Source organism: Vicia villosa, linkage group LG6, assembly GCF_029867415.1.
Source record: "Vicia villosa cultivar HV-30 ecotype Madison, WI linkage group LG6, Vvil1.0, whole genome shotgun sequence".
NCBI classification, from domain to species: Eukaryota; Viridiplantae; Streptophyta; class Magnoliopsida; order Fabales; family Fabaceae; genus Vicia; species Vicia villosa.
Window position 1 is genome coordinate 76,324,068 of NC_081185.1, and position 10,857 is coordinate 76,334,924.

The following is a 10,857-nucleotide window of genomic DNA, read 5'->3' on the forward strand; positions in this document are numbered from 1 at the left end:
TCCAAAACACAGTTTTTACGTTCCACCACTCCATTTTGTTGTGGAGTGTGAGTTGCGGAAAAATTATGATTAATCCCATATTTCTCACAAAACACTTCAAAGAGGTGATTTTCGAATTCACCTATGTGATTGCTTCGGATGGTAACAATGCTAGTGTTCAAATTATTTTGAGACATTTTGGCGAATTTTTCAAATGCGGAGAAGGTGTCACTTTTGCTAGCTAAGAAAATCGCCCAACAGAACCTAGAGAAATCATCAACTATGACGAACCCATAATAGTTTCCACCTAGACTTTTTATTCTAGATGGTCCAAAGAGGTCCATATGAAGAAGTTTAAGGGGTCTCGATGTGGAAACAATATTTTTTGATTTAAACGAGATCCTTGTTTGCTTCCCCATTTGACAAGCGTCACATAAGTGATCTTTGGAAAACTTAATTTTGGGTAGTCCAAAAACTAGGTCTTTTGAAACGATTTTATTTAGCAAGTCAAAATTGATGTGCGCTAAACGTCTATGCCAAAGCCATGAATCTTCACTCATAGTGGCAAGACATTTAGCCTCGGTCATTGATACCTCATTTAGGTCAGGCATGTATACATTGTTAACCCTCAGACCGTTAAACACGTCATCCTTCTTATCATTATTTTTAATTGTGCAACTTTCTTTTGAAAAGGAAACTGAGTATCCTTTGTTGCACAATTGACTAATGCTAATAAGATTGTGTTTAAGGCCCTCAACTAGAAGGACGTCTGAGATAGTAGTAGAATAAGGATTACCTACACTACCTTTACAGAGTATAGCTCCCTTGTTGTTATCACCATAGATCACAAATCCTTTCTTCTTAGCCACGAAGTCATAGAATAAGGACAAGTCACCTGTCATATGTCTTGAGCACCCGCTATCGAGAAACCATCTTCTCTCAGAGGACTCAAGACATTCCACCTATAATATTAAACAAGGGAAATATTTATCCAATTTTCATTGGGTCCTTGTGTGTGAGTGAAACAAGGGTTTCTCATGGGGAACCATTTGAAGATGCCTTTAGGAACCAAGAATCTCCTAAAACGACATTTCCTAATAGTATGGCCCATTTTGCAACAATATAGACAAGTCAAGTTTGTATGGTCATTACATTTGCATGATTGATCTTTTATCACATTAGTGTATTTTTGATAAGGATTAATCATACTATTTCTAAAATGTGATTTATCAATAGCAAATGCAACTTTGGGTTGTGAAGCTTTGTCTAATTTGGTTTTGAGAGTTCTAGCCTCTCTTTGCCAAATGTGACAAGACTTACATCCACCCCATTTAAACCAAAAATCCTTGTCATTTTCGCTCTTGCCTTTGATATCCTCTATCATAGAATCCTTAGGATTTTCTAATTCCTTTTAGAATCAGAAACCTTTTTCTCAAGGTATGAAAAGATTTTCTTATTTGAAGCCAAGTGTTTGAAAGCTTCCTTGGCTTCTTGATGTAGATTGTCAAAGACTTTTTGTAATTCAGAATAAAATATTTTATCAACATTATTATATTTGAGGTGACTTACATTCTTTTTCTTCTTTTGATGTGCCATAAAACATAGATTGACCATCTCCTCTTCATCACTTGAATCTTCTTTGCTAGAAGAATCACTATCACTTTCCTAGGAAATGTAAGCCCTCCTAGATTTTGTTGATTTCTTTTGGAACTTATTCTTGGCCTTGTCTTTCTTGAGCGATGGACATTCCGACTTGTAGTGATCGGGCTTACCACAATTGTAGCATGATCCTTTGACTTGGGATTTCTTACTATCATCTTGTTTGTTAGTCTTGGCTTGACGTCTATAGTCGACAAGGTTGTTGTCTGAGTGTTTGATTTCATTCTTATGAAGATACCAATTGTACTTTCTTACAAACAAACTCATATCTTCATCCGAACTTTCACCTTCATCACTAGAGTCACTTTCACACGAATCCTTGGTGGGTGAGTTTGAGCTTGAAGCCTTTAACGTGATTGACTTCTTTTCAGTGTCTTTTAACTTTTCTTTCTTTTCATGCTTGTTTAGATTCATGAGATCTTGCTCATGTTCTTCAAGCTTTCCAAATAGAGTCGTAAGATCCAAAGTAGTAAGATCGTTGGCTTCCTTGATTGTCGTGACCTTCAGTTGCCATTTCCTACTAAGACATCTCAAAACTTTATTAGTAGCAACAATATTGGGAGTAATATGTCCTAGAGTAGGGATGTCAATGGGGCGGGGCGGGGCCGGGGGATACATTTCCATTACAATCCCCGCCCTCAAATCTATTCCCCATCCCCGCTTCGGATCCCCGCTACGGGGGGGTTTTGTCCCCCATCCACATCCCCGCGGGTCCCCACGGATCCCCAAGGTTCATGGGGATCCATAAACATGATTTTTTATTTATTATTTTAAACCAAATTAATAGTAAAAGCTTCAAAAACTAACCACAAGAAATTTAGAAATTATTCCCTTGTGATAAATATATTGTTTTAATAATATTTAATCTAAAATATTGAGTGTTATGACCACCAAAATTTCCAACAAAAAAATTGAAATAATCTTTTAGTTTTCACTCTTTTACTAAAAATACATTTATATTTTAAATTTGTGTATAAGATTAATTATATGAAATGACAAATAAACTTACATAATATTTTAAAATTACATATAAATTAATGACATTATGGTATTTTAGGCGGGGCGGGGACTCCACGGGGCAGGGGATATTTACGCCACCCCCGTCCCCGAAGTGCATTCAGGGAGACTTTGCTCCCCATCCCCGTCCCCACGGGGATAAAATTCCCTGTCTTTGGGGCCCCAACCGGAGAATCCCCACGGGGATCCCCGCTAACGGAGGCAAGTTGACATCCCTATCCTAGAGTGTGTAAGCGATTGATAATATGAGAAAATCTCTTTTGCATTTCCGCAATGGTTTCCCCTTCCTTCATGTGAAAGAGATCAAACTCTTGTGTTAAAGTATTGATTCTAGCTAGTTTGACATCATTAGTTCCCTCATGGGCGATTTGCAACGCATCCCATATTGCCTTAGCAGTTTTGCAATGTGACACGCGAATTACTCATCAACCCCTAGGGAAGCTATAATCATGTTTCTAGTTTTCCAATCATAGACATAATTCTTTTCATCTATTTCATCCCATTGTACTTTCGTTTTTGGTATGGTAACGCCAGCCTTATTGGTTATGGTTATTTCCATAGGACCTTCGAGGATGACTTTCCATATTTTTCTATCAACGGAATTGATATTCACACGCATACAGTCTTTCCAGTAACTATAGTTTTCACCGGTGAAAACAGGCGCTCTATTGTATGCCCCTTTTGGATCGTTCTCCATTTTCTAAAAAGTTATATGTGAAGCACTAGATAAACCGGCGCTCGTGATTCCACTTGTTAGACGATGTGACGGATCTAGAAGGAGGGTTGAATAGATCCTTTGTTTTACTTTTAGCACTTTTTATTTTTCAAACGAAAGCACCCCGGATTTTGAATCGTCTAAGAACGATCAGTTATTGAAAAACCTGATATGCTAAACCAAGTGATCAATGAAAAGAGAATTAATGCTTTTGATGTATCAATGTGCTTACTCGTGTCACTTTAGTGTTACTTACTTCCAATTAACTGTTTAGAAATTACGATAATAATTTGTGCGTTTGATATTTTGTCAAACACTTGGTGTGCAAAATATCACCAAATTTTAACAGCACACAACAACACAAATTATGCTGAATGAAAATAAAGTGCGATAAAGAAAAGCAACACACGATTTGTTTAGGCAGTTCCCCTTGTCGTCCTCGCGTAGGGTACGTCTGCCCTTAATTCTAAACTTAGAATTAGGATATATGGTATTGAATTGCAAAGTGTTTACAAGAGAAAAAATGTTACCAACAACCTACTACAATTGCAGAAAATTGATACACTAATCTTCTCTCCCCTTGATTCGAGTTGAACCAAGTATGCCACCGATCTTTGATAAATCTCCGGTTGTAGCTACCTTGTTGAGAACCAAATTCGATTCTTAAAGCCTCTGCTCTGCTGATTTAATTCCAAGATCGTGACCCCGATTCTTCCTTCTCTATCCTCCGATTGTTGCTACCTTGTTGAGCGAACCCTTGATTCCTTAATCACTTAAGCACAACTGAATATTGATGAAGTGAAGAATCGACAAAACCCCCCAATTCGCAATGATCTTGGAGGACAAAACCCTCATGTTTTATTCAAGAAAACCCCACAATCTCTTAACCCGAACAAGAACTCAATCTACCGTCGGACGTTATCAACACACGCTCTTCACCTTGATTGACAAAAATTGTTATGTGTAGTTGTCAATGGATGAATGACAGGTTGAAGATGATAAGAACCTTGTGTATCTACTTCACTTTTCTTGTTGTAACCAAATGAAATAACCAAAGAACCTTATATGAGTTATCCAAAGCTAAAGCAATAAGTGAACAACAAAAATCAATTTTTCGCAGCGACAGGTCGACCTGAACAACTGAGAGGGTCGACCTGAGCAAACTTGTGGCTGCAACAAAGAAGGCTTGGCAATCTATGCGTTGACCTATGGATCGACCTGAGCAAACTTGTGGCTCACTCAATGTGCCATGCGTCGACCTAAACAGGGTTGTGCGTCGACGCATACTTCCCCATCATGACTTCCAGAATGCGTCGACCTATGGGTCGACATGAGCGTTCCCCGAAGCTTCATCAAAAGACCATACGTCGACCTGAACAAGTTATAGGTCGACCTGAGTTTGTCAAACATAAAAAAATACCATTTCTTGAACTGTGAGTCGACCTGAACCCTGTGTAGGTCTACCTATACATCACAAACTTCCAAAAATGCCAATTTTGAGATCCTTCATGCTCCCTTCTTTGTCTTGTCGATTAGATTCACTTCCAAACTTGAAGTACACGTTTTGACATCATTGAAACGCTTCCTTGCCCTCACATAATTTACTATAGTATTCTTTGTCGCCCCTTTGACAATTTAGAACCTTGTCTCTTTAACAGAAATTATCTCCAATTTCTCTAGTTTAGGAATGTTGCTCTCAAGTTTACAAGGTATAGAGCTTTTCTGCAAGGTGTGTAAACTCAAAACTTTTATTCGAGAAAAGAAATTAATAATAGGAGATGACTTCTATAGGCCTGATAATTTTGTTGTCCCTGTGTGATGCATTGTTTGATCCATTCTAGATGATGGATGTAGAATGGAAAATGGATTATCCGAAATTTTCCACCCCTAACATGTTCTCCTCTCCCGTCTCTTCGCAGATTCCCGTTGTTGTTGGCGTTCTTCACCTGATTTGCTAAATTCGTCATCTGTTCAGTCAAAGTAATTAGAGTCGCGGTAAAAGCCTCGATAATTCCCTAAAAATCTGCTCTGGTTGATCCGCCATAGTTGTCAAGCTACGAAGAGAACAGGAGAAACCTGCTCTGATGCCAGCTGAAGTAGTCGGAAGCCCTAAAGGAATAGCAAGCGCTAAACCTAGAATATAGAATAAGATTGCAAGCGTAAACCTAGAATAAAACATAGAATTACAAGCGCAAAAACTGTCAGATAAACTCTGGAGTCCAACAAGAATAAAAAAAACTTTAGATTCTATTATAATAAAAGACAATCCTTATGGCCATGCCAAAGGTCTTTAAATAAAAAAAAAAAAAAAAAACCCTAATGAACTTAAAGACATCCTAATGAACTTTTAATCCAAAACAAAAATAAAACTAAAAATTGCCATAAATAAAACAGAAAATTGCTAGGGATCTTCTCAATGATGTGAATATGACAAATCATGTGTTAAGAGTCCAAAAATCTACTCTATTTACGAATCAGAGAAGTCTTCAAGAAGTTGGAACCTTCCTTTCCAAGAACTAGTAAAACAATTTTGAATCATCCAGAATAAAGATAACCCTTATGTCTACAAAAATATTAGTCGGAGCATATTGCTCTATGTGCTCATCAGAAACAATGCCCCTGCATTTAAAAGGAACATCAAATAAACCCAGCAAAAAATAAGAGACAAGTATGGTAATGAGATCGAAAATAGTACTATCGACATTTTGAATTCCATGTTTCCTGTAAGGCCAGAGTAAAGAAATTTGACCCTACACCTATATCATTCCTATTTCCTTTTACTTTCTTTCTATTTACCTCCCTCTCTCAAAATAGTGATTTTACGCTTTTATTCTCATTTTTCCTGCTCCTATTTTCTTCTGTCTTTTTCCTCCTAAACTGACTAACTATAAAACTAAGGAAGAAAAATAAAACAAACTCAACTACACTAGATATATTGAACATATGCACAAATAAACAGATCATAAAAAGCCAAACATATTGAAGCAAAAATATCAGTAGATCTTCTCATCAAAAGTCAGGTTTATTTCTTTCTAAAGGAGGTTTCTTCACTGTTGCAAGGAGCTCTTTAAGCTCCTTTACATGACTATGCATACCTTTAGATGAATAAGCTTTAATCATTGTTCTATAAGTTAAGAAATCGGGCTTACAACCTTTATGTTCCATGATCTCAAGCACTCCCTTCATCTCATCCAAACAATCTAATCTCATATAAGCATCCACCAAGCAATTGAAGAATACAGTGTCCAGTGTTACATCTGAATTATCAACAAAACGCAGGACACCGCCAACTTTTTCAGGCTTACCTGCATGTGCATAAGCCCTCACAAGTGAACACAGTGTGACACAACTAGGTTTTATTCTCTCTGACCGCATTAGTCTAAACAAATACTCCATCTGTTTGAGATCCCCGGCCTTTCCAAAAGCATCAATTACAATATTGTAGGTCACAATTGTCCAAGAATAATGATATTTCTGCATATATTCCATTACAGCACTCATTTTTGTGAAATCACGGGCTTTGCCGTAGGAATCCAAGAAAATGTTGAAGGTTTGAACATTTGGTTGGATTCCAGATGCTTGAAACTTTTCATAACACTTCTCCATTGTTTCTATCTGCCCTAGGTTGCCAAAGGCCCTGATTGTTGAATTCATGGTCCATACATCAGGTTGACAATCTTGTTCAGCAAGCATTTCCAAAATTGTAGATTCCATTTCTGAAAACCTTTTAAGAGCATAAAATTATATTACAGACATGCAAATACGCTATTGAGTTATGCTGCAGCAGGTTGCAAAAAGAATAAAAATACAAACAAACAACAAAATATGAACAATTTTTCACAAGTTTATCGGCGACAATCCAGGACTGAGTAGTGATGTGTTGGAAAAGTAGGTAGCTGATAAAATGAATTTTTCAACTTCAGTCAACAACTAGATTGCGCATGTAGTACTTTCACAAGATAAAGAAAGAAAGGTTAACATTATACCTTTTTGCCTTCCCATAAGCATCAATAAGGGTATTGTAGGTGACTGTGTTTGGCTTGATACCAAGAGTGGCCATATCAGATAAAAGACTCTGAACTTTGTCAAAGGCAGAAATCTGCAAGCACGATTTTATGAGGATTGAATAAGTCTGGACATCAGGCTTACAACCAGGTGTACTCTTCATTTCCTCAAGAAGAGAAAAAGCTTTATCCAAGAGACCACTCCTACCGTAGGCAGCTAACAATGCAGTGTATGATTCACAGTCCAAAACACAACCTTCATCAACCATAGCTTGAAAGAGTTCAAAAGCTTTATCAGGTTGCTTACATTTTCCAAGCATGACTATTAACTTGATGTATACACCTTCGTAAGGTCTGTACCAAAGCTGTTCGCGCAGTAATTCAAAAACCTGAAACCATGAGAACACGCTTCGATATGATATCAAGTCTTCCTGTAAACTAAACAGTTTCACAAGTGTATGTGTGTATGAGAGAAAAAAAGAGCGCAGCTTCAAATTTCAGACCACTGTTTTAAAACTAATTTTATTATGTTTTAATACTTGCAAACAGGATCCAAAATGGCGTCTTTCACAGTACAATAAATTCTTAAAGTTAAACAGCAGAAAGATAAAACGTTCTCGATCAATTTAACTCTTCGAGTCTTCATTTTGTTGCTACATTTTTCAATTACAGTACCATTTTATTTCTTTAATATGTATCTTTTGTGCAAATATGCTTCCTTAAAACCTAACATTAGAACCACATCACTTCACTTTTTCTAGGTCACTTTTTCTTTCCACATCTCTATACATACTAAGACAACACTATAAATAGATGAGCTTCTTCAATAAATAACCAATATTTAAACAATTGCACATTGGATTGGACCTATAAAAGGTTAGGCCTAACTATAAGGGTCCATAGGTCAATCGGATTGAACTGCAGTTGAATTATGATTCTCTCTCTTTTGTGAATTAGCTAACTAATTTCCATTCCCATCCATCTAAATAATTATTTCCCCAAAATTTAATCAAAACTCAATCAAATCAAAGATTATCATAGTCAATCAAAGCCACTCATCCATTTATTCTAACTTTCGCTTTCCCATGTTCCCAAGAAAAAATTAACATGGTACACAATTTAATGCTGCAGAACAAACAGCAAACTTATATTACCAGTTACCACAGCTAAACCCAACAACAGAACCCATATGAATTTGAATTTAACTATAAATTATGTTTGTCTGAAAAAACTATCAAATAAGTCAACCGCAAAAGTTACAAGCACAGAATTCCAAGGTAACACAAATGATCCCTAAGACTCAAAATTCAAACAAATTTAACGCCGCGTCCCATGTGCATTCTCTTGACTAGACTGACATGCAGAAAAAATACCACAATATATAAATAACTCACATACAAATTGTAAGCTGATGACTACTGAAAAATTTCAAACAACAAATACATAACAAATATTTCTTCAAAGGACTGTGCTAGGCATCCAACTGATATTCAATACATGTATATAGAAGTATAGTTGATTCAGTTTGTATTGGATCGGTTTTTCAACATAGCTGTTAAGAGTCTATCATTGGATGAGATATAGACTGTACATGTGCTTAAAAGTGGGAGCTTTCTTTACCTTACAATAAGAGAAAGTTTTTTTGGTTTCCATTGTTTTGATTATCAGCTTTGCATTGGATTAGATCCATCGATGAACTCAAAACCAAAACCAACCCAATGGAACTCTATTCCATAATCAACTAATCAAATAAACAAACAAAGAAACAAAAACTCATATCAGACTCATATTGCCATAAAATAAACCGAAACCTATGTAACAACAACACTACATATTGAAGGCGTATTCAATGTCTGACACACTTATATTTTCTTAAATTATTGCTAGTTCCTATGTTGTGTTTGGTGTTAAGGGAAATGGACCTTGGTAATATGGAAATCAGGAAGTAAGTACAGCCTAGCCAATAATTGTTCCACCCATATTCAAACTCGTTTTTCTTTCAGAATGACCCGTTCTTAAGAGGAGTTCATTAACCATGTGTCACTGGTTGCTAGTTACTATGTGTCATTGTGATATAGGCGTGCTCTTCATAGACCAAAACCAACCATACAAATAACAACAACAACCAAGCATTATCTCACTAATGTTCTATCAAGGACCATACTTCTATCAAAATCATTAATCTCGAGATCTTTCTGAATAACTTCTCTTATAGTTTTTCTAAGTCTTCCTCTAGTTGTTTGACTTCTCTCCATCCGATCTACTCTCCTTAGCACAAAATCTACATGTCTTCTCACTACATTCTCACTACATGCCCAAAATACCCAAGTCCATTTTCCACCATTTTTTTCTACTATAGGTGCTATCCCAAAACTCTATCTAATAATAGCATTTCTAATTTAATCCTGTTTAGTCTTACCACACACTACTGCACTTACTTTATTCGCGTGTTGAATTTTAACCGCTCAATACAAAAATACAACCATAAATCCATTTCTCCCAAATACCTCAAAGCAAACTTATCGAAACTCCACATAAGTAATCACATTCAATAATTCATCAAAAAATAATAAAATAAAGCAAATAAATAGACCTTGAGAGCAGACTCCCAACGCAAAGCCGCAATCCTTTCATTCAACGCTTCAAGCACAGTTCTAGGCAAAAGCTTCTTAGAATTAACCGGACCTTTCTTCCTTCTCTTATCAATAATCGCCTTCGTGGCCTCTCTACGAAGTATAACCGACACGGCTTTCTGCGACGCTACCTTCCTATTCGTCATCTCCTTTCTCTCCTTTGCTTCCTTGGATTTCATCTTCTCCACTTCCTTCGCTATTCTCTTCGTCCGTTCGTCCGTCACTGCCATTGTTGTGTGGCGGAGTTTGTCTACTCCGGTGATTGAAGAAGGTTGAGGAGGATTGTGGTTTGGGTGCGGATCGGGTAGGGAGATGGATTGTGCGCGAATTGAAGTGGTTCTGCGACGGGAGATTGTGGGTGGTGGAAGAGGAGGGGCGAGAGAGGTGGTGCTGGAGAGTGAAGTCATTGGATTTTGTTGCGTTGGGTTCTTTTCGAGGCGTGAGGAGAAGAGGAGAGAGTACGAGTATAACAACCGCTGATACTAATATCCACCTCAACCAACTAATTTGATTTAAATTGTCAATCAATTATCATTATTATATGATAAAATAAAATAATATATTATTAAGAGGTTTTCTCATTCGGTCACTATTTTAAAAATCTAATCGGAGAGAAAACCGTTAAAATATGCGGGTTATGGTTCATCTATATTAAATTCAAACTAAAAAAATAAAAATATTATTAAATATTTTAATAAAATTAATTTATATCATAATTTGTAAAATAAAATTCTCAAATAAATATGATACTGATAAATAAGCTTACAAAATAAGAATGAATGTAAGACCCAATAACAAATCATAAAATTAGTTAAAGACCAATATATTTGTCCTAATTGCTTAACTCAAA

At 36.4% G+C, this 10,857-nt stretch overlaps 1 protein-coding gene across 2 annotated transcripts; it reads right to left on the bottom strand.

The window, feature by feature from the left end:
* Positions 1-5,671: 5,671 nt before the first annotated feature.
* Positions 5,672-10,495, bottom strand: LOC131609240 (pentatricopeptide repeat-containing protein At5g48730, chloroplastic-like). Of its 2 annotated transcripts, XM_058880915.1 has the most exons (4): positions 9,968-10,495; positions 7,357-7,763; positions 6,523-7,094; positions 5,672-5,989 (listed from the first exon to the last, which is right to left on the bottom strand). In XM_058880915.1, exons 1-4 carry the CDS (start codon positions 10,412-10,414, stop codon positions 5,964-5,966), a joined length of 1,452 nt encoding a protein of 483 aa, XP_058736898.1. In that variant the 5' UTR covers positions 10,415-10,495; the 3' UTR covers positions 5,672-5,963. The 2 variants fall into 2 exon arrangements, with proteins under 2 accessions (XP_058736898.1, XP_058736897.1); XM_058880914.1 differs by lacking the exon at positions 5,672-5,989 and having other exon boundaries at positions 6,306-7,094.
* Between the last annotated feature and the right edge of the window lie 362 nt (positions 10,496-10,857).

Coding starts and splice junctions, on each gene's coding strand:
- LOC131609240 (XM_058880914.1), bottom strand. CDS start 10,414: ATGACTTCACTCTCCAGCACCACCTCTCTCGCCCCTCCTCTTCCACCA. Junction 7,764..9,967: donor GTTGGGAGTCTGCTCTCAAG/GTCTATTTATTT, acceptor TCATGGTTTCAG/GTTTTTGAATTACTGCGCGA. Junction 7,095..7,356: donor GCTTATGGGAAGGCAAAAAG/GTATAATGTTAA, acceptor TGCTCTTAAAAG/GTTTTCAGAAATGGAATCTA.